A 24,988-nucleotide genomic window follows, 5' to 3' on the forward strand; every position below is an offset into this window, starting at 1 on the left:
ATTCAGTCTGATTCATACATTTTGAAAATTGTAATTAGAGGATTGATTATTTGGGCTGAGTAAAATGTTGAAGAACATACTCGCGTATGAACAATACGTTGTTTTTAGTTATAAGCATCTTCTTCTTAGTACTTTAATACTAAACATTTAAAGTACCGGTAGAGTGGAATAACATGTTACCTCTATATTGTAGCTATTATTATATATATATACACACCGTATTTTTTGGAGTATAAGTCGCACCGGAGTATAAGGCGCACCTGCCGAAAATGCATAATAAAGAAGGAAAAACACATATATAAGTCGCACTGGAGTATAAGTCGCATTTTTGGGGGAAATTTCTTTGATAAAATCCAACACCAAGAATACACATTTGAAAGGCAATTTAAAATAAATAAAGAATAGTGAACAACAGGCTGAATAAGTGTACGTTATATGAGGCATAAATAACCAACTGAGAACGTGCCTGGTATGTTAACGTAACATATTATGGTAAGAGTCATTCAAATAACTATAACATATAGAACATGCTATACGTTTACCAAACAATCTGTCACTCCTAATCGCTAAATCCCATGAAATATTATACGTCTAGTCTCTTACGTGAATGAGCTAAATAATATTGTTTGATATTTTACGGTTATGTGTTAATAATTTCACACATAAGTCGCTCCTGAGTATAAGTCGCACCCCCTGGCCAAACTATGAAAAAAACTGTGACTTATAGTCCGAAAAATACGGTATATGATTTATGACACCGAAAGACTTACAAAGTTTGCGAGTAAATAGATACGATCAAAATAGTATCAATCTCGCAGAGATTCCTGAGCCATTTTGAGAGTGAATGAACTAACTAGTCACATGATGGCATGACGTAGTGGTCGGGACGGCAGACCCCTTCCCTATCAACAACGATGCAAATCACGAAGACTTTGAGAGCCAACGATTACCGTATTTTTCGGACTATAAGGCGCACTTAAAATCCTTTCATTTTTTTCACAACTCGACTGTGCGCCTTATAACTCGGTGCGCTTAATGTACGGAATAATTTGGGTTGTGCTTACCGACCTCAAAGCTATTTTATTTGGTACATGGTGAAATGATAAGGGAGATACGTGTAGACTGCAATATGATGGCAGTCACACATAAGAGATACGTGTAGACTGCAATATGACTAAAGTAAACCACACCAAAATGTTATATGTTCCATTGAAAATATAGAACATTACACATAGAACAAATATACAGTACAGGCCAAAAGTTTGGACACACCTTCTCCTCATTCAATGCGTTTTCTTTATTTTCATGACTATTTACATTGTAGATTGTCACTGAAGGCATCAAAACTATGAATGAACACATGTGGAGTTATGTACTTAACAAAAAAAGGTGAAATGACTGAAAACATGTTTTATATTCTAGTTTCTTCAAAATAGCCACCCTTTGCTCTTATTGCTGCTTTGCACACTCTTGGCATTCTCTCGATGAGCTCCAAGCACACCTGTGAAGAGGAAACCATTTCAGGTGACTACCTCTCGAAGCTCTTCGAGAGAATGCCAAGAGTGTGCGAAAAAGTAATCAGAGTAAAGGGTGGCTATTTTGAAGAAACTAGAACACAGGTGTCAAACTCAAGACCCGGGGGCCAGTTCTGGCCCGCCACATCATTCTATGTGACCCGCAAAAACCTGGAAAAAATGGGTTTCAATAAAATCCTTTTTTTTAAATTTTTTTTTTACTAAATGCTAAAAGTTCTTTAAATTTTTGACAGAAAAAAAAATGCATATTTTAAACTTTAATATTATCTGATCATGTCAATTATATTATTATATACTGTATTGCAAAACTATTTTTGTGAGATAAAAACAAATAAATATATGCTTGTCACCTTTATTTATGATTTTAATCCAACTTTTTTTATTGGCATTTTCAAATAGACAGAAAAAAGCTCCAGTTGAAACAGTACAATTTTAAAGTCAGTAAATTATTCACACCCTTTCCCTTAAAACCCAAACCCAAACCTTGTCATGAAAATAAAGAAAACACATTGAATGAGGTGACTGTGTGACCAAACTTTTGGCCTGTATTGTATATTTGTTTCATTATTAAGAAAATATATTTCTTTTTCTTTTTTTTTTTTTGGTCCTGTCCAGCTTCTCAGGCAAATCATATAGTTGATGTAGATGCCCCATGTCGGCTGTACAAATTTACTTTACAAAAGAGAAGTGTGGGATACTTCTCTTGTTGCCTTATTTGTATTTGACTTTATTAAATGTATTTATATTATCATTTGGTGCAGCCGGGCCGGAGCAGGAGGGGATAGAAAGAGAAAAAAAGGAAGACAGAGGGGGAAATTGTGGGGACAAGAGGGGGATAAGACAGAGAGACAAAAAACCAACAAGAGCAAACAGAATTAAAGCTGCAAGCAGCGATGGACGGGCCCGACTTTGACGGCACATAAAATCCAAACCGGAGCAGTAAGTAAAACTCTTTTGTCAACTTTTAATCAGAAGGGTTCAATCTCTCTCCTGTGCTAGTTTGAAGCCGACACAACAAATGCGCTCAGAGGAGATAATGTTTGAAAAAAGGTGACCGGTTTTTACAAAACTTTTGTTTTGAAGGGGAAATTGCAAACTTTCTTTTGATTTTTGCTAGGGGTTGTCAATATATGAAATGTAGGTTTAACTGAGACCTACATAGACAACATTCGTACTGGAAGTTACAGGCAGTAACTTCATGTGGGCTTTGTACCGAGGATGTCGTTGTGGCTTGTGCAGCCCTTTGAGACACTTGTGATTTAGGGCTATATAAATAAACATTGATTGATTGATTGATTGATTGAGTTTTGTCTGAGTTTTCTTCCTAGGAGCAGTTGTGTCTGTGTTTTCTTCCTAGGGGGCGCTAGAGCGCAATTTTGAGTTTTGGGGTTGGGTTTTTTATTAGATCGCAATTTTTGCCAGTCCTGATGTGTGTGTCCAGTTTGGTGAGTTTTGTAGCATGTTAAGAGGGTCAAATTACAGCTCAAAGAGGCAAAAGTGACTGTTTTCACGAAACTTTTGTTTTGAAGGGGGAATTGCCAACTTCCTGTTGATTTTTGATTAATGTATGAAATCTAGGTCTAAGTGAGGCCTACATAGAGGTTGTTGTTTCATGTCTCCACAACATTCGTACTGGAAGTTACAGGCAGTTTTGTCAGAGTTTTCTTCAGAGGAGCAGTTGTGTCTGTGTTTTCGTCCAAGGGGGCGCTAGAGCGCAATTTGGAGTTTTGGGGTTGGGTTTTTTGTTAGATCGCAATTGTTGCCAGTCCTGATGTGTGTGTCCAGTTTGGTGAGTTTTGTAGCATGTTAAGAGGGTCAAATTACAGCTCAAAGAGGCAAAAGTGACTGTTTTTACGAAACTTTTGTTTTGAAGGGGGAATTGCCAACTTCCTGTTGATTTTTGATTAATGTATGAAATCTAGGTCTAAGTGAGGCCTACATAGAGGATTTTGTTTCATGTCTCTACAACATTCGTACTGGAAGTCACAGGCAGTTTTGTCTTGCGTTTTTTTCCTAGGAGCAGTTGTGTCTGTGTTTTCTTCCTAGGGGGCGCTAGGGCGCAATTTGGAGTTTTGGGGTTGGGTTTTTTATTAGATCGCAATTTTTGCCAGCCCTGATGTGTGTGTCCAGTTTGGTGAGTTTTGAAGCATGTTAAGGGGGTCAAATTACAGCTCAAAGAGGCAAAAGTGACTGTTTTTACGAAACTTTTGTTTTGAAGGGGGAATTGCCAACTTCCTAGGTCTAAGTCAAACCTACATAGAGGTTTTTGTTTCATGGCTCTACGATATCCCTACTGGAAGTTGCAGGCCGTTTTGTCTGTGTGTTTTCCTAGGGGGCGTTAGAGCCCAATTTTGGGTTTTGGGGTTTGGTTTTTTTATTAGATCGCAATTTTCGTCAGTCCTGATGTGTGTGTCAAATATGGTGAGTTTTGAAGCATGTTAAGGGGGTCAAATTACAGCTCAAAGAATAATCAAACCTTACAAATTCAATAGGGTCCTCTGTCCCAAAGGGACATTGCGGTCCCTAACAATAGCAACAACAACAACAACAATAGAGCAACATCAGCAAATAGGATATGTACAAATATGATGGTAAAAGTGATAGCAAAGAAGCAGTTAGTGAAAAGAAAAGATCATTAACGTACTATATTGAAGCATATCATTTGCAGGCGTTCTTGGGCCACACAAAATGGTCTGACTTTGACACCTGTGCCCTATAGTGTCCCAGCTATACCCCCATTGGGTGTCTTTACTTTTTCCACAAGACCGTATAGAACATGAAGACGATCCTCCACTTCTTCGGAGTCATGCAGGGATACATCCCAGAAGCCCACACTGAACTCTGAGCTGGCTCACAAACCCTGAGAGAGAGATTGTGTGAGAGCACTGTGACTCACTGTTTGCGTGACTGTTTTGTTTCCGTGCGCTTGTGTAAACACACACATCTGTACGAGTCTGTGTATAGGTGCATCTGTATCTGTTTGTGTTGTTGTTACAGCGTGTTAATTTGACTTTGCAGTCAGATGACAGTGCCACTGTACAATATGACGCTCAAATGTGCCAAGTGTGGAGTTATCTCGTCGGCTGACGTATCCACCGCAGCTACCAGTAACGCCATGTTAGTCACGCTAATTATTTATCCTACACTCTTCTTGCCTCTATCCTCTCCTGAACTTCACACCTCTCCTGTCCTCCCTCACTTGATTGGTTCCCCTTTTTTAATCCATCCTGTCATTGTTCTCCTCCCTGATTCCCTAGCAGGGTTGTTCCCTTCATTATGAGGTCACTAAAGCTCTGTTAACCGTGTTAGCGCTGTACTCTATGTACACTGCTTTGACATGGGAGTGCATAGTAGATGGGTCATTTATGTTACTTGATGATATTACGTCAACATCATTTCTTCAGATGTTTACATACACTCATCATGGATGTCATACCAATTTTGGTTGCACAATGGTTCACCATTCTGACCGTTACGATTCTCTTTCTAGGGTGGAAAGATTACACAACGTGCACCTTCAGTCTTTTGAACAACAAAAAATGTTTGTATTTATTTTGTTTTTTCTAAAATATACGCCAGGTCTATGCATAGAGTTCCATGATCAACGTTCCCTCTAAGGTGCGCACCTGCGCACTGCTCAAGCGTCCTCTGCGCACAGCAAATATATACCGCGCACCAAATCAAATCCCATCTGAATTCTAAACAAAATAAACACATTTATTCTGTGTAATTTTGCAATGCAACTCCGAGCAGAGGTGGGTAGTAACGCGCTACATTTACTCCGTTACATCTACTTGAGTAACTTTTGGGATAAATTGTACTTCTAAGAGTAGTTTTAATGCAACTTACTTTTACTTTTACTTGAGTATATTTATAGAGAGGAAACGCTACTTTTACTCCGCTACTTTTCTCTACATTCAGCTCGCTACTCGCTACTAATTTTTATCGATCTGTTAATGCACGCTTTGTTTGTTTTGGTCTGTCAGACAGACCTTCATAGTGCCTGCCTTACTGGTGACGTTTCACTCCGTTCCACCAATAAAATGCAGTCACTAGTGACGTTTGACTCCGTTCCACCAATCAGATGCAGTCACTGGTGACGTTGGACCAATCAAACAGAGCCAGGCGGTCACATGACCTGACTTAAACAAGTTGAAAAACTTATTGGGGTGTTACCATTTAGTGGTCAATTGTACGGAATATGTACTGTACTGTGCAATCTACTAATACAAGTTTCAATCAATCAATCAAAAGTGTGAAGGAAAAAAGACACTTTTTTATTTCAAACGTACACCCCGTCAAAAGCCTAAAGACTGACTGCACAGTTCCTGTCTTCACAATAAAAGTGCCGCTCCATCGCGCCTGCGCTTTCAAAATAAGAGTCTCCTAAAGCCAGCGCAAACAAGCTAGCAAGCTACGGAATTTGCCGCCAATGTATTTCTTGTAAAGTGTGTGAAAACGAATATGGAAGCTGGACAAATAAGATACCAAAAACCAACCACTTTCATGTGGTATTAGACAGAAAGGAGGAACTTTTTTTCTCCTCCATTTGAAAACGTGGACGTTATCAGCACTACTGTCTGATTACAATCAATGCAAGTCATCAGAATCAGGTAATACACCAACTTATATTCTTGTCTTCATGAAAGAAAGGAATCTATATGTTAAACATGCATGTATATTCATTAAAACACCTTTAACATGTAAACAAAAACGGCAAAATAAATAAATATAAATGATATACTGATATACTGTATATATCAATGTATGTGTATATATATATATATATATGTATATATATATATATATATATATATATATATGATATGTGTGTGTATGTTACTCATCAGTTACTCAGTACTTGAGTAGTTTTTTCACAACATACTTTTTACTTTTACTCAAGTAAATATTTGGGTGACTACTCATTACTTTTACTTGAGTAATAAATCTCTAAAGTAACAGTACTCTTACTTGAGTACAATTTCTGGCTACTCTACCCACCTCTGACTCTGAGTGACAGTGACAACAAGCGGCCCTTACGGTGTTCGCCAACACCGTTCAATTGAACACCGTTCAATTATTGTAACGTCTATCGAGATGCTTCGAGGACAGGAATTATATCGATCACTTTATCGAGCAAAACTGTTTATATTCGGCCATAACCACACCAAAAATATGAGTAAAAAACTTTTATCTCGAAAAACTAGTAATTTTCCTGCCGTACAAACCAGGCCAAAACCAACTTGTCAAAACCACTAAGCCACTGGTGCGTTTATGGCCACACAAAAAGTCGGACAACTCAAACACCACACAAAGTTACGCTATGACTACTCAGTCATACGTGTGCTTATTCTACTGTCATTTATTATTAATGTTCATTTATTTATATTAATCATGGAATGCTGTTACTAGAGAAAGTTACAGGAATGCACACTTCATCCTATGCTTACATTTCATTGTGCAACATGAGGATGTTTAAAGGCCTACTGAAATGTGATTTTCTTATTCAAACGGGGATAGCAGGTCCATTCTATGTGTCATACTTGATCATTTCGCGATATTGCCATATTTTTGCTGAAAGGATTTAGTAGAGAACATCGGCGATAAAGTTCGCAACTTTTGGTCGCTGATAAAAAAGCCTTGCTTGTACCGGAAGTAGCAGACGAGTAGCGTGACGTCACAGGTTGTGGAGCTCCTCACATCTGCACATTGTTTACAATCATGGCCACCAGCAGCGAGAGCGATTCGGACCGAGAAAGCGACGATTTCCCCATTAATTTGAGCGAGGATGAAAGATTTGTGGATGAGGAAAGTCAGAGTGAAGGACTAGAGGGCAGTGGGAGCGAATCAGTTAGGGAAGATGCTGTGAGAGGCGGGTGGGACCTGATATTCAGCTGGGAATGACTAAAACAGTAAATAAACACAAGACATATATATACTCTATTAGCCACAACACAACCAGGCTTATATTTAATATGCCACAAATTAATCCCGCATAACAAACACCTCCCCCCTCCCGTCCATATAACCCGCCAATACAACTCAAACACCTGCACAACACACTCAATCCCACAGCCCAAAGTACCGTTCACCTCCCCAAAGTTCATACAGCACATATATTTCCCCAAAGTCCCCAAAGTTGCATACGTGACATGCACATAGCGGCACGCACGTACGGGCAAGCGATCAAATGTTTGGAAGCCACAGCTGCATGCGTACTCACGGCACCGCGTCTGCGTATCCAACTCAAAGTCCTCCTGGTAAGAGTCTCTGTTGTCCCAGTTCTCCACAGGCCAATGGTAAAGCTTGACTGTCATCTTCCGGGAATGTAAACAATGAAACACCGGCTGTGTTATCCGGCAAAACAGTCAGGGGGTGCATTCTACGGCGGGGGTGCGTTATCCAGCACAACACCTGCCGCAATACACCGCTTCTCACCTACAGCTTTCTTCTTTGCTGTCTCCATTGTTCATTGAACAAATTGCAAAAGATTCACCAACACAGATGTCCAGAATACTGTGGAATTTTGCGATGAAACAGACGACTTAGTAGCTGGCCACCATGCTGTCCCAAAATGCCCGCTACAATCCGTGACGTCACGCGCAGGCGTCATCATACCGAGGCGTTTTCAGCAGGATATTTCGCGCGAAATTTAAAATTGCACTTTAGTAAGCTAACCCGGTCATATTGGCATGTGTTGCAATGTTAAGATTTCATCATTGATGTATAAACTATCAGATTGCGTGGTCGGTAGTAGTGGGTTTCAGTAGGCCTTTAAGGGTTTTGGTCCTAAATGATCTCAGTAAGATATTACAGCTTGTAGCTGAGATTTGATGACCTATATTGAGTAAAACATGCTTGAAATTAGAATATCAACTGATGCAAAGCTGTGTCATCAACACTCACAAGTATAAAACTAAATTTTTTAACGTAAAGCATGAAAAAAAAAGAATCATGATGCCGAGCACATATCATTATGTCAAGATAATGGCACTAGCATTTAATTAATTTAAGAATATTTTTCAACATATTGAGCAAAAAGGTTTCTTTTTTTTCTACCAAGAAAAGTGTACTTGTTATTAGTGAGAATATACTTTTTTTAAGGTATTGTTGGGTTCATTGAGGTTAGCTAATTTTACTTGTTTTGGAAAGTCTTGACAAGCCGAATTTTCTTGTTCTATTGGCAGATCATTTTGCTTAGTTCAAATAAAATACCCCTCATTTTTGTATTTTTTTCTTCTTGTTTTTGAACACTAACTTTTTGCAGTGTGGTCAAATTTGCGTGAGTTCGGGCGAGATACATTAATTTATATTTCATTGAGGGAAATAACTGTTTGATCCCCTACTAACCAGCAAGAGTTATGCACTTGCGGTGTAGATAAAAGACACAGAAACTTCTCTACCACCAAGGACAAGACCAAACACTTGTCAAAGTACCTCAGGGATAAGGTTATAGACCTGCACAAGACTAGAATGGACTTCAAGACCATTAGCAAGATTTTTGATGAGAAAGAGACCACTAGAAAATGAAGAAATACAATAAACCTGTCTCCACATCCAAGGTTCCACCTGGTGGGATATCAGCCCAAACTCCATAGAAGTTCTGATTTATGATCTCAAGGAAGTGGGAACCACAGTCACCAGGAAAAACCACTAATAAACTCTTTGCTATAATGGATGGGGATCCTGCAGAGCCTGCAAAAGAAGACGGGCCTGTCTGAAGTCCAACAATCAACACCTGGATGTCTCAGACAAGACTTGCACTGCAAAAAGTCGGTGTTCCTAAACAAGAAAAAAAAAAAAAAATACAAAAATTAGGGGTATTTTATTTGAACTAAGCAAAATGATCTGCCAATTGAACAAGAAAATTTGGCTTGTCAAGACTTTCCAAAACAAGTAAAATTAAAGCTGCAAGCAGCGTTGGTCGGGCCCGCATATTTGGCTGGTGCTAGTCCTAAGTGTCCCAATACTTCTGTCCAGTTGTAGTCCTAAGTGTCCCAATACTTTTGTCCAGTTGTAGTCCTAAGTGTCCCAATACGTTTGTCAAGGTTTAGTCCCAAGTGTCCCAATAGTGTTGTCCAGTGTTCGTCCTAAGTGTCCCAATACTTTTGTCCAGTTTTCGTCCTAAGTGTCCCAATACTTTTGTCCAGTTTTCGTCCTAAGTGTCCCAATACTTTTGTCAAGTTTAAGTCCCAAGTGTCCCAATACTTTTGTCCAGTTTTCGTCCTAAGTGTCCCACAATACCTTAAAATAAGTATATTCTCACTAATAACAAGTGCACTTTTCTTGGTAGAAAAAAAAAAAGAGACCTTTTTGCTCAATATGTTGAAAACCATTCTTAAATTAAGTAAATGCTAGTGCCATTATCTTGACATGATTTTTCCTTTCATGCATAAAGTAAGAAATTATTACTTAAAAAAAGTAGTTTTATACTTGTGAGTAGAGATGTCCAATAATATCGGACTGCCGATATTATCGGCCGATAAATGCTTTAAAATGTAATATCGGAAATTATCGGTATCTGTTTCAAAAAGTAAAATGTATGTCTTTTTAAAACGCCGCTGTACGGAGCGGTACACGGACGTAGGGAGAAGTACAGAGCAGTTGCGCCTCCCAGTCCCCCCCGATTTTCCCGGGAGACTCCCGAATTTCAGTGCCCCTCCTCGAAAACCTCCCGGGGCAACCATTCTCCCGAATTTCACCCGATTTCCACCCAGACAATAATATTGGAGGCGTGCCTTAAAGACACTGCCTTTGCATGCCGGCCCAATCACATGATATCTACGGCTTTTCACACACACAAGCGAATGCAACCCATACTTGGTCAAAAGCCATACAGGTCACACTGAGGGTGGTCGTATAAACAACTTTAACACGGTTACAAATATGCGCCACACTGTGAACCCACACCAAACAAGAATGACAAACACATTTCGGGAGAACATCCGCACCGTAACACAACATAAACACAACAGAACAAATACCCAGAACCCCTTGCAGTACTAACTCTTCCGGGACGCTACAATATACACCCCCCGCTACCCCGCCCACCTCAACCTCCTCATGCATCCAGTGGGGCATCACAACAAAATTAGGCATAATAATGTGTTAATTCCACGACTGTATATATCGGTATCGGTTGATATCGGAATGGGTAATTAAGAGTTGGACAATATGGGATATCGGCAAAAAAGCCATTATCGGACATCTCTACTTGTGAGTGTTGATGACACAGCTTCACATCAGTTGATATTCTAGTTTCAAGCATGTTTTACTCAATATAGGTCATCAAATCTCAGCAACAATCTGTAATATCTTACTGAGACCATTTAGGACAAAACCCTTAAAACAAGTAAAACACTCTAACATAAAATCTGCTTAGTGAGAAGAATTATCTTATCAGACAGAAAATAAGCAAATATCACCCTTATTTGAGATATTTAATCTTACTTAGATGTGTGGGAAAATGTGATGTGGTCACATCAGACCAAAGCTCTTTGGCATCAAGTCTACTCGATCTGTTTGGAGGTAGACAAATCCTGAATATAAACCCAGCAAAACTGTCCCACTGGGGGTGGAAACTCTCTGCTGAGGGTACAGGAAGAGGGTCTGATGAAGGTGGCCATGCACCACAGAATCACGGATGAAAACATGGCAATGACCTAAAACATAAAGAAGTGGCTAAAAAAAAGAAGGACCTTAAGATCCTGGAGTTGCCTTGCCAGTCTTCGGACTTTAATCCCATTGAAAATCAGTGGAGGAAGCTACAACTTTAGGTTGCAAAGAAACAGCCTGGACACGTTTATAATTTGAAGGGAAAATGTAAAGAGGAGTGAACTAAAAACCTTCTTGAGACGTGTGTTTCCCTGGTGAGCAACTAGAAGAAACATCTAACTGCTCATTTTGCCAACAAAGAATTCTCCATCAAGTACTAATTCCCATTTGCTTGGAGATTAAATATGTATTTCCCCAATCAAATGTAAAATAACATATCTTTATTTAATGTTACTTTTGTATCCCTTTTCTTTGGGTCTCTTCAAATGACTTGAGTTTAGGTTTGGTTTTGGGACTGTGATCAAGATACAGTCCTTTGGTAAAAACCAATGCAAACATGGCGAACTCACCATAACACTGTCAGGCTTGGACGGAGGAAGGGACTCAGATGCAGAGAGGTGATTCCAAATAAAGCTTTTATTTTGAAATACTCTTTAAGCCTCCAGAGCCGAGTAAATTCAAATACTATGAAATACAAAATACTATCGACAAAAAGGGAAAAACCGAAAATCACTCCAAAAAGGAGGAATACAAAAATAAGGACGATATAATTAACACCGTATCTGTTATCAAAAAACTTTAACAAAAAACGCTCCAAACAGGAGGAAGAAAATAAAGACTATAAAACTTAACTACTCTAATCAATGTAAACAAAAATCACTCAACAAACTTTGAGGAAAAAATCTTTAAGGAAAAATTATAACTCACCACTGCGGTAGAAAAAGGTAGGATAACAAAAGTCGCTCTGAGGGAGGAAAAAGTTAAATCAAAATTACAGCGTGGGATATTCTGGAAGCAAGGACGTAGACATGGGACAAGGCAAGGCATGAACATGAACATGGAACGCAAGACAGGCACGAAAGCTCGAGACAATCTGGCACAGAACAAGGGGAGGCTTGGGCTTATAAAGAACATGAGGGTAATGGGAAACAGGTGGAAACAATCAAGGGTCAGGAATGACGTCAGACAGGTGACACAAGAGGAAGGACCCGTGATCTGAAACAAGAGGAGTTGCTTTTCAAAATAAACATGTAAATCACAAGACAGAAAAAACCAAGACAAGACTTCCCTCACCGCGGTGTGACAAACACAGGTGCCAATCAACAGTTGATCCTGTGTAGTTTATGCTCAGAGGCATCTCATGCAACACTAAGCTTCCCTCAAAATAATTTCCCCAGCATAATTGAATAACACGTGTGTGTTACTGGATTTTGTGTTTTGCTTTTTGGTTAAATTATGATACCTGCCAACGCTGATTATGTAAGATACGCACCCGATGATGACTTGACGTGCAAACATCAACGACTGCGATATCTTTTTGGTAGCACTTCATACCTGCCAACTACTCCGGTTTTCCCGTAATTAGTACGGTTTTCATCAACCTATTCCGGGTTACGGTTGCAGTGATAAAAAATACGGTTTTTCATTAATTACATTTTTTTTTTATTTTTTTTTTTAAGTTTTATTCACGAAATCGCGTAACAACAATGACAATCGACACTGGTTCCCGTAACTTCCTATCGAGCCATTCCGAATGCCATGCGCGAGGCTATTTATAGCACCGCTGCCAAGCACGAGGCACCTGTTGCCATTGTTTCCAAACGAGCGAACGATCATGGAATCAGCCGGAGAAAAATCGCAAACGAGTCTTAAACCGAAAAGAAAACTGCAGTCATTCCGTGAAGAATATTCAAAAGCCTATCCGGGAATAATTATCCGTTCCAAAAAGGGTGAAAACTACGCGAATTGCACCTTGTGCAGACAAGATTTTTCGATCGGACACGGAGGAATTAGCGATGTAAAAGACCACGTTGGGACAAAAAAACACAAGTCTAATGCCGTTGCTAGCGATACAAGTGGAAAACTTTCAACGTTTTTCGTCGCCCAAACAGATTCTTTGGATGTGATAAATGCCGAAGTTTTATTTACGGAGGCAATAATTGAGCATGGACTTCCAATCGCACTGGCTGATCACATGGGACAGTTATTTCGGAAAATGTTTCCCAACTCGAAAATCGCCAAAAAATATGGATGTGGTCGAACCAAAACATCAAACATTATTCAGTGTCTTGGAACAGAATCCTCAAAAAGTATCGCCGATGTCATGAAGACGGAACCATTTAGCATGTCGACTGACGGCAGCACCAATTATGACGATGTAAAACTGTACCCCATTTGTGTTCGATATTTCGATGACGACATTGGAAAAGTATTGTCAGTACTTCTGTCTTTGAGGGAATGCAATACGGCTTCCACAGGCGAAAACATTTACAAAATACTCGCGGAAGAAATAGACTCAAACGAAATTCACCCCCACAAGGACTTTGTCCTGGACCTACCGGGGCCTGTGGCCCCTGGACCCTGGCTACTAGGTTTTTCTGATTTCAAAAGTTGGCAGGTATGGCACTTCACCCTTTGGAAGATAAATTATCATCCTACCTCTCCCTCTGAGATGTCTTCCATTTAATACTAAATTCAAATTATGGATTCGATCTGAGATTATGATCAACGTAATTAATTCATAATCCTTTGGTGAAATAGTATAAAATGCATTTAGAATGCAAATATTAGCTCTTTTGTTTGGAGCCAACATACAGTGAGGTTATTAACATGTTATTACTCATGCAAATTATTGCCTGCTCCACTGTTTTAGCCAGTGTAAGACAGCCACATCTTTACACATCCAATTTAGATTTTAATACTGATACTTTAGCAGGGCCACCTCTTAATTGGGGCCCCAAGCAGAATTATCACACTTTTTTTATTAATGTAAAATAATTTGGATACTTTTTTAAAAGAACTTGAATGTAATTGTATTATATTCATTCATAATCCTTTGGTGTAATAGTATAAAATGCATTTAGAGTGCAAATATTAGCTCTTTTGTTTGGAGCCAGCATACAGTGAGGTTATGAACATGTTATTACTCATGCGAATAATTGCCTGCCACATCTTTAGACATCCAATTTAGATTTAAATATTTATACTTTAGCAGGGCCGTCCCTTAATTGGGGCCCCAAGCAGAATTTTCACACTTTTTTTTTATTAATGTAAAAAAACATTATACCTTTTTTAATAGAACTTGTATTGTGTTGTATGCATATTTTGTACTGAGAAAATTCCCGCAATATTTGTTGTGCACCATACCAAATTTAAAATAATTAAATCATACATTTTCTTATGTCCCAGGCACATCTACAAAAGGATGTACCGTATTTTTCAGTGTATAAGTCGCACCGGAGTATAAGTCGCACCTGCCGAAAATGCATAACAAAGAAGGGAAAAAAACATATATAAATCGCACTGGAGCCCGGCCAAACTATGAAAAAAAATGCAACCTATAGTCCGAAAAATACGGTATATGCCATATCATCATACTTGCCAACCCTCCCGAAATTCAGCGCCTCTCCCGAAAAACTCCCGGGACAAATATTCTCCCGAGAATCTCCCGATTTTCAGCCGGAGCTGGAAGCCACGGCCCCTCCAGCTCCATGCGGACCTGAGTGAGGACAGCCTTTTTTTCATGACGGGAGGACAACAGGGTGACAAGAACTAAATCATCCAGACTAGAGATAAATTGTATTATTATGTTTATTTTACCTAAAAATAAATATATTTATTAATTAAAAAAAAAAAAAAAAAAAAACTAAATACATTTTTACTATATTTTGCTAAAAACATCAAAATTAATTGTATTTTTATTTGTATTTTTTCGTGACTCCTTATTACATCCAGCCATAGAATTATACACTAAAATAAACATATTTCAAATAATTGATTTTAAATTATCATAATAATTCATTTAAAATGACCATATTTAATTATTAAAATAATTGCTTGTTTATCAACAACTACTAGCATTTTATTCATTACATTTTGAAACTCTCAGAAGCCAAGTTATGTTATATTCCTTAATATTTATTTATGCAAGTTTGAAGTATCAATTATCTAAACACAGTTTTGTTTGCATATTTTCAGGATGTAGATATCTGCATATATATATATAATATGTATGAAATACTTGACTTGGTGAATTCTAGCTGTCAATATACTCCTCCCCTCTTAACCACGCCCCGCCCCACCACCCACCTCCCGAAATCGGAGGTCTCAAGGTTGGCAAGTATGCATATCATGAATTGATTTACGTGGATCCCGACTTAAACAAGTTGAAAAACTTACTCGGGTGTTACCATTTAGTGGTCAATTGTACGGAATATGTACTGTACTGTGCAATCTACTAATAAAAGTTTCAATCAATCAATCAATATAAATAAGTCATTTTAAGCCCAGGACAAACATTGTGCACCGTGGGGGACAGTGAAAATATCCGGGGGTAAAAAACGCCCATTATATTTTTACCATTGACGCAGCAGGAAGGGGCAAAGATTACATCTGCAGGAATGTTTCATATGAAGCGCCCTGTCATTAATTAATTTACATTTCACAGTAGGAAAGGAATTAATACGGCCCCATTCGTTGCAGTTTATCTGACCCATAAAACGTGACAAATTGGGGATAGTAAAGTGTTGATTATCATAAAATGTGTTTTTGTGGTCATTTCAACTTTGACCACAGGATCTGCATTGCAAAATGATAAACCCGCGCTCTTCCTCTCATGCGAGATCCACTCAGTAGTGGGGCCATATGGATCCCTTCACTACTGCACATGTGCTAAGTCAAAGGAAATGGGGCCTCTTTTGGTTTTGTGGGGCCCTATGCACTGGGTGTGATCTACGTATAGAGAGAGTGTATGAATAGCACCTGGGTCATCGGTTTAGATGCTGAACTAAATGGCGTACAGCAGTGGTTCTCCACTAGTTTCACCCCTTCATGGCAAGCCAAATTGGTCATCACCACGCATAGTGAAATATTTCAAGAATGTTTTTTTTATTTTTTTATTGCTAAATCAATTTGATGATCGAAAACAAATTTAGTACTTCATAAAATTACAAAAATGGTCACAAAGTTGACTATTGTAATCTATTGAGAAAAATCACTGCAAAAACTTCCCTAACCTTTAATTGGTCACTTTGTATTAGGGATGTCCCGATCCAGGTTTTTGCACTTCCGATACGATACCGATATTGTTTTTGCACTTCCGATCCGATACCGATACTGACCGATACTGACCTGATCTGAGCATGTATTAAAGTTTAAAGTCATTTAGCCTACTTAGTTGTCAGAATCATGTTAAAAAGGGTTTTAGTACTCTTGATAACAACGAGCCAGCTGAATTAGGGGAGTTTGAATAATACACAATGGTTGGTAACAAGAAACTGACCTGTTTATTCAAGGATAAACACAAAATAGACAAAATTATACATGACAAACAGAAATGGCCTCATTGAACTAGGGCTGGGCGATATGGCCTTTTTTTTAATATTGCGATATTTTAAGGCCATGTCACGATACACCATATATATGTGGATATTTTGCTTTAGCCTTGAATGAAGACTTGATGCATATAATCACAGCAGTATGATAATTCTGTGTGTCTACATTAAAACATTCTTCTTCATACTGCATTAATATATGCTACTTTTAAACTTTCATGCACAGAAGGAAATCACAACTAAAAAAATCACTATTTTTTTCATACGGTGTTGATCTGGAAATGTTTGCCTCTGCATTTTGATGGTGTGGGCGTGTGGCACCGAACGGAGATAGGCGTCTCGGCAGACGTTACAATATTTGAACAATGATGACGAAAACTGTTTTCTCTGTCGTGTCCGTGTGTCGAAAATTGTTATGCGCTTATTTTTTTATTTGATTTTGTGCGTGGCATAGATTTGCCGTGCGCAATTGCTCAGGCGCGCACCTTAGCGGCTGCGCTAGCATCACAGCTAACGTTAGCCATGCTGCTACCTCTCTGCTGGGAGAGGACGTATACGTATGTGACGTGTGTCGTGACAGTATGTGACGTGTGTAAGAAGGTGCGCTCGCTGTCTGTGAGAGGGAGACACAGAAAAGAGTGAGAAGAGCCTGTCGTGTAATGCCAGCAGCCAAAAGCAACTGTGTGAGAATCCACAGACCTGTGGATGTGTTGAAGGTGTGCTGGAAAATGCGGAACGAAAATTAGGGAGCAGCAGAAAAGTGGAATGTATAATTTAAATAGGTGCGTTGGAAAACACGGACCGGAGTTTTTTTTTTAAACTGGATCTGGATCGGCATTTTCCCATGTCTTGCCGATACGCATTTTTTGGCAAATATCGGCGGCCGATCCGATCCAAATATCGGATCGGGACATCCCTACTTTGTATTCTGATTTGTTGAGAAGGACTCGCAAAAGAGACAACAGATTTGACTCGCTTGCGAACATCACATTAGTTAATTTCGGTTAAGTTCAGTTTACGTTTATTTCAAACATGCATACGACACAATATAATGCATCACATATTTCCAGTTGTTTCATTACAGCACGTCCGAAAAGGAGTAGGAAGAAGCTGAGTTTATTTAATCCTACCCCTTCTCATACCGTAGCAATTTTATCACATTTCCTTGTTCTCTGTAACAGAACAGTGAATAAATAAATAATATAACATAGTAAGTAAACAAATGTCAAATACATAAATGATCTTTATCTAAAAAACAACAAAATAAGTAAATAAAAGGGTTCAAGATGTTCATCATAATTCTTGTTCTGTGTACTTTGTGAACACTTGTAGTTTGAACAGTCTCTTAAACTGAATCATATTGCTGCTTTGTTGGATTTCTTTGGTGAATCCATTCCATAGTTTAATTCCACATACTGATATGCTAATGGTGTTAAGTGTTGTATGAGCATACAAATGTTTTACATTAGTCACAGGAAAAGAGCGCCCCCACACTGATATTACAGTATTTATTGTAAATTAATGTTATAATTCTGCATTGAAGCCTAGAGTTGACTTTTTTTTTTTTTTTTGGCAAAATGAACAAGTGAAATGAAAAAGTAAAGCCATGATGAGAATAACTCAACTTTAAATACCTCTTCATGCTGCCGCTTTGTCCTGCCTGTCCTTCTGTGCACAGCATCTTCTGTCGGCCATCCTGTGCAAGCCTCATGACTCATGTTTTCCTCACGACTCACCCTTGCTCTTCCTTCTCTACCCTGTAGAACTGATATTCTTTGACTCATCTCAAAGACACATGCATGCAACATATGTAAATACATATATGCTGTATCTATACATACCTTTTGCGCTCAGAAGTTTACATGCACTCTTCATGGACACGAATGTCATATTGATTTTAGGCCCTTATTGTTATTATCTATTTTTTTTCTCCCTCCAGGTTAGAATGGTTATGTAAAATACTTGGATGCTTTTTTTTAAAACAAGCTTTTGTCCACACAAGCTTCTGGTTGGATACTTGACCACTTGTCTTCCAAGAATTGGCCGAGTTTATAGATGTTCCAATCACGATCATTTGCATTATTTACATGGCTAAAGATGGTACTCGCGTGAAAGATTCCTTTAAAACAAGGGTGCCCACACTTTTTCTGCAGGCGAGCTACTTTTCAATTGACCAAGTCGAGGGGATCTACCTCATTCATATATATAATTTATATCTATTTATTTATAAAAGAGACATTTGTTGTTAACAAGTTAAAGGTGTTTATTTATTTTTATTTTTTTTCAATCTTTTTTTACAAACACAAAGCTGTTTTATTATTTAAAACTGTAATTTCTCATATAATAATAATGACTCAAAATCAATGTTATGAATTGCTGAGCGATTTAAGGCTCCAAGAACTTCACATCAAATATTCCACTTTGAAATAGGTTTTTATTTTTTATTTTTATTTTTTTTACTGCAAAAAAAACAAAGTAATATCCACCCCACACTTTTTCTGCAGGCGTGTTACTTTTCAATTGACCAAGTCGAGGGGATCTACCTCATTCATATATATAATTTATATCTATTTATTTATAAAAGAGACATTTTTGTTAACAAGTTAAAGGTGTTTATTTATTTTTATTTTTTTTCAATCTTTTTTTACAAACACAAAGCTGTTTTATTATTTAAAACTGTAATTTCTCATATAATAATAATAACTCAAAATCAATGTTGTTATGAATTGCTGAGCGATTTAAGGCTCCAAGAACTTCACATCAAATATTCCACTTTGAAATAGGTTTTTAGTTTTTTAAATTTTTTTTACTGCAAAAAAAACAAAGTAATATCCACAAATACATTCATTAAATAAACAAAAAATTAATAATAATAATCAGAAATAAAATAAAATAGACACACACATATATATATATATATATATATATATATATATATATATATATATATATATATATATATAAATAGGTTAAAGGTGTTTAATGATAATACATGTTTAATTCCTTTCTTTCATGAAGACACAAATATAAGTTGGTGTATTATCTGATTCTGATGACTTGCATTGACAATTGAAAAACAAAGTAATATCTACAAATACATTCATTAGATAAACAAAAAATTAATAATACATTTATAATAATAATCAGAAATAAAATAAAATAGACATATATATATATATATATATATATATATATATATATATATGTATATATATATATATATATATACACACACACATACATATATATAGATAAGTTAAAGGTGTTTAATGATAATACGTGTTTAAATCCTTTCTTTCATGAAGACACTAATATAAGTTGGTGTATTATCTGATTCTGATGACTTGCATTGATTGGAATCAGACAGCAGTGATGATAACGTCCGCATTTTCAAATGGAGGAGAAAAAAAGTCCTCCTTTCTGTCCAATACCACATGAAAGTGGTTGGTTTTTGGCATCTTATTGGTCCAGCTTCCACACTCGTTTTTACACACTTTACAAGAAATACATTGGCGGCAAACTCCGTAGCTTGCTAGCTTTCTGAGACTCTTATTTTGTTAGAGCAGGCAGGATGAAGCAGCGATTTTATTGCGAAGACAGGAACTGTGCGGTCAGTCTTTAGAATTTTGACGTACGACGCGAGAAATAAAAAGTGTTTCCCGCCTTCGTGTCGGTCGTTTTTTCTTAATAATGAGCCCGCTGCAGCCAGCGTCATCTCACAAGACCCTCGGGTGCCGTGAATGTCAATGAAGTGACGAAAGTGACGTCTTGGTGATCGCTAATTTTTAGGTCTTGTTTTTTTAATGCCTGGCTGGCGAACGACTGACACAGCCTCCACGATCGACCGGTAGCTCGCGATCGACGTGATGGTCACTCCTGCCTTAAAGGGATGCACGTTCAGGCAGACACATATTCCTTGTTACACACATGCATGAATATCAGAAGGATGCACGTCTCGCCAGCTCAAATTTGGGAGCAAACTGCATTAAATGCGTCATCGATCCACAGCGTGAAGTCGCCTCTAAGACACTAATCCTCACCCCCATGACGGACGATAAACTACGTTTCTGTCTAGTAACTTTATCACTGTAGGGCTACTTTTTTTGCTCGTATGTGCTTTTTACAGGAATATTTAAAGGCCTACTGAAATGCGATTTTCTTATTTAAACGGGGATAGCAGGTCCATTCTATGTGTCATACTTGATCATTTCGCCATATTGCCATATTTTTGCTGAAAGGATTTAGTAGAGAACATCGACGATAAAGTTTGCAACTTTTGGTCGCTGATAAAAAAGCCTTGCCTGTACCGGAAGTAGCAGACGAGTAGCGTGACGTCACAGGTTGTGGAGCTCCTCACATCTGCACATTGTTTACAATCATGGCCACCAGCAGCGAGAGCGATTCGGACCGAGAAAGCGACGATTTCCCCATTAATTTGTGCGAGAATGAAAGATTCGTGGATGAGGAAAGTGAGAGTGAAGGACTAGAGGGCAGTGGGAGCGATTCAGATAGGGAAGATGCTGTGAGAGGCGGGTGGGACCTGATATTCAGCTGGGAATGACTAAAACAGTAAATAAACACAAGACATATATATACTCTATTAGCCACAACACAACCAGGCTTATATTTAATATGCCACAAATTAATCCCGCATAACAAACACCTCCCCCCTCCCGTCCATATAACCCGCCAATACAACTCAAACACCTGCACAACACACTCAATCCCACAGCCCAAAGTACCGTTCACCTCCCCAAAGTTCATACAGCACATATATTTCCCCAAAGTCCCCAAAGTTACGTACGTGACATGCACATAGCGGCACGCACGTACGGGCAGGCGGTCAAATGTTTGGAAGCCGAAGCTGCATGCGTACTCGCGGTACCGTGTCTGCGTATCCAACTCAAAGTCCTCCTGGTAAGAGTCTCTGTTGTCCCAGTTCTCCACAGGCCAATGGTAAAGCTTGACTGTCATCTTTCGGGAATGTAAACAATGAAACACCGGCTGTGTTATCCGGCACAATAGTCAGGGGGTGCATTCTACGGCGGGGGTGCGTTATCCGGCACAACACCTGCTGCAATACACCGCTTCCCACCTACAGCTTTCTTCTTTGCTGTGTCCATTGTTCATTGAACAAATTGCAAAAGATTCACCAACACAGATGTCCAGAATACTGTGGAATTCTGCGATGAAAACAGACGACTTAATAGCTGGCCACCATGCTGTCCCAAAATGTCCTCTACAATCCGTGACGTCACGCGCAGGCGTCATCATACCGAGACGTTTTCAGCAGGATATTTCGCGCAAAAATTTAAAATTGCACTTTAGTAAGCTAACCCGGCCGTATTGGCATGTATTGCAATGTTAAGATTTCATCATTGATATATAAACTATCAGACTGCGTGGTTGGTAGTAGTGGGTTTCAGTAGGCCTTTAAGCCTCTTTTGTATTCGGCTAGTTTGCGCGCTGCTTGCTGTCATCTTAGCTTTGTTGACCACCACTGATGGGAGGAAGAAGTCACATGTCAAAATACAAGCAATACTTCGCCATGGCACTAGATCAGTGGTTCTTTACCTTGTTTGAGATACCGAACCCCACCAGTTTCAAAATGCGCATTCACCGAACCCTTCTTTAGTGAAAAAAAAAAAATAATTTTTTTTCAAATTCAAGACAAAGTTATGTTTTTTTTACTGGTTTACAAAATGAACCGTGCATCAACATCACCTTGTTCAAAGAACTAAACCAACACAGTGCATGAACTCACAACAAATTACACACATGCAAATCAGTCTGACTTCTGCTGTTGCCGTATCCATAATACGCCGATAGGGAGAAGTTTTTATTTACACGATGAGTCGGGTGTGTCTTGACCTCCGCGGCGGAGGCTCCGTCGAACCCCTGAGGCCGACTCACCGAACCCATAGGGTTCGATCGAACCCAGGTTAAGAAACACTGCACTAGCTGCTAAAGCCAAGGGGGAGTGTCAAGTAGAAGAGGGTAGGCGGAGGAGGGATAATTAAAATTGAGTCTAAGTCTCTGGATAAAGGAAGGCTGTGAGGGCAAAACCCAATTGATTTAAATGGGAGCCAATAACAGTTTTTGCTTTTGTTTAGTTATAAATGGTAAATGGGTTATACTTGTATAGCGCTTGGGCTTCACGGTGGAAGAGGGGTTAGTGCATCTGCCTCACAATACGAAGGTCCTGAGTAGTCTTGGGTTCAATACCGGGCTCGGGATCTTTCTGTGTGGAGTTTGCATGTCCTCCCCGTGACTGCGTGGGTTCCCTCCGGGTACTCCGGCTTCCTCCCACTTCCAAAAACATGCACCTGGGGATAGGTTGATTGGCAACACTAAATTGGCCCTAGTGTGTGAATGTGAGTGTGAATGTTGTCTGTCTATCTGTGTTGGCCCTGCGATGAGGTGGCGACTTGTCCAGGGTGTACCCCGCCTTCCGCCCGATTGTAGCTGAGATAGGCTCCAGCGACCCCAAAAGGGAATAAGCGATAGAAAATGGATGGATGGATAGTTATAAATGGTAAATGGGTTGTACTTGTATAGCGCTTTTCTACCTTCAGGGTACTCAAAGCACTTTGACACTATTTCCACATTCACCCATTCACACACTGATGGCGGGAATAGCCATGCAAGGCCCTAACCACGACCCATCAGGAGCAAGGGTGAAGTGTCTTGCTCAAGGACACAACGGACGTGATGAGGTTGGTAGAAGATGGGGATCGAACCAGGAACCCTCAGGTTGCTGGCCCGGCCACTCTCCCAACCTCACCACGCCGTCCCCAGTTATATTAGTTAGTTAAAGTTATATTATTCCATACCCCACATTTAATACATCATCTGTTTAACAACAAACCTAGCAAATAAACATGTGTTCACTTGGTTATTTGCTATAAAATATTTTCAGTTGTACTGTAATCTATTGTCAAAGTATCGAATCGGGACTCAAAATCGGACCGGATCTGTTGAAAAAGGACATCACTAGTAGAGTTCATTGTAATTAGTTGTGTTCCTTGTCGTGTTGTTTTGGTACCGGTACCAAAATGTATTTTGATACTTTTTAGTACTTCTCTAAATAAAGGGGAGCACAACATTTTTTTAAAAATCTAACATTACCGGTACTTTTTAGAGGCGGTATAGTACCGTATATGATTCATTAGTATCGCGGTACTATACTAATATCGGTATACCGTACAAACCTAGTTCCTCGCTTGCGGTATGTTTACGTTGCTGAGCTAGATGGCATTGGATGGTGTATGCTAGCGACAGTTGCTGTACTCAGTACACTTATGTATGCACTATGCACTCCTTCTATGGTTGTCTTCAATTCTAACAAATTGATATAATATTTATTTCAAACTCAGGTATTTTCCCAGACAAAACACTGCGGTGTTGACTACAGTCCATGCCTACTCACTCGTCACTTGACCAGTCAAACCGCAGACATTGCGGTTAAAAATTTTTTTTTCTTTTATCCCATCCATCCATCCATTTTCCAACGATTGTCCCTCTCAGGGACGCGGGGGGCTGGAGCCTATCCCATCTGCATTCGGGCGGAAGGCTGGGTACACCCCGGACAAGTCACTACCTCAACGCAGGGCCAACACAGACAGTCACAATTATAAATTAGGGCCAATTTTAGTGTTGCCAATCAGCCATCGTGACTAAATTCTAAATGCAGTTAATATTTCAGTCCTAATTTGAACTTAGTTCTCTGTTATTGTTTCATGCATATTGTGGAGTTCACCGCTACCAGACTGGTAGCAACACCGCTGGTTTTAAACTACTAACTACTTCAAACATACCGTATTTTTCGGACTATAAGTCGCAGTTATTTTCATAGTTTGGCTGGGGGTGCGACTTATGTGTGAAATTACCGTATTTTCCGCACCATAAGCCGCCCCGTGTTATAAGCCGCGCCTTCAATGAACGGCATATTTCAAAACTTTGTCCACCTATAAGCCGCCCCGTGTTATAAGCCGCATCTAACTGCGCTACAGGGAATGTCAAAAAAACAGTCAGATAGGTCAGTTAAACTTTAATAATATATTAAAAACCAGCGTTCTAACAACTCTGTTCACTCCCAAAATGTACGGTAATGTGCAAATGTGCAATCACAAACATAGTAAAATTCAAAATAGTGCAGAGCAATAGCAATAACTTAATGTTGCTCGAACGTTAATGTCACAACACACAAAATAAACATAACACTCACTTTCTGAAGTTATTCTTCATTCATAAATCCCTCGAATTCTTCTCCTACGGTGTCCGAATTAAAAAGTTGGGCGAATTACGGGATCCAAAATGGCCGGCTCCGTCTCGTCGAAGTCATCA

General features: G+C 39.0%; 1 protein-coding gene across 6 annotated transcripts in view; it reads left to right on the plus strand.

The window, feature by feature from the left end:
- adgrb1a (adhesion G protein-coupled receptor B1a) overlaps positions 1 to 24,988 on the plus strand; it is a 432,260-nt gene that overhangs the window by 345,973 nt on the left and 61,299 nt on the right. For 4 of the 6 annotated variants that reach the window (XM_061948450.2, XM_061948442.2, XM_061948474.2 and 1 more), the window contains one exon: positions 4,554 to 4,652. The exons of the other annotated variants lie outside the window; for them this stretch is intronic. In XM_061948450.2, coding sequence (XP_061804434.2) covers positions 4,554 to 4,652 — 99 coding nt within the window. The remainder of the gene's footprint in view (positions 1 to 4,553; positions 4,653 to 24,988) is intronic. 6 annotated transcript variants of the gene reach the window in all.

Source organism: Nerophis lumbriciformis, linkage group LG04, assembly GCF_033978685.3.
Source record: "Nerophis lumbriciformis linkage group LG04, RoL_Nlum_v2.1, whole genome shotgun sequence".
In the NCBI taxonomy this organism is placed as follows: domain Eukaryota; kingdom Metazoa; phylum Chordata; class Actinopteri; order Syngnathiformes; family Syngnathidae; genus Nerophis; species Nerophis lumbriciformis.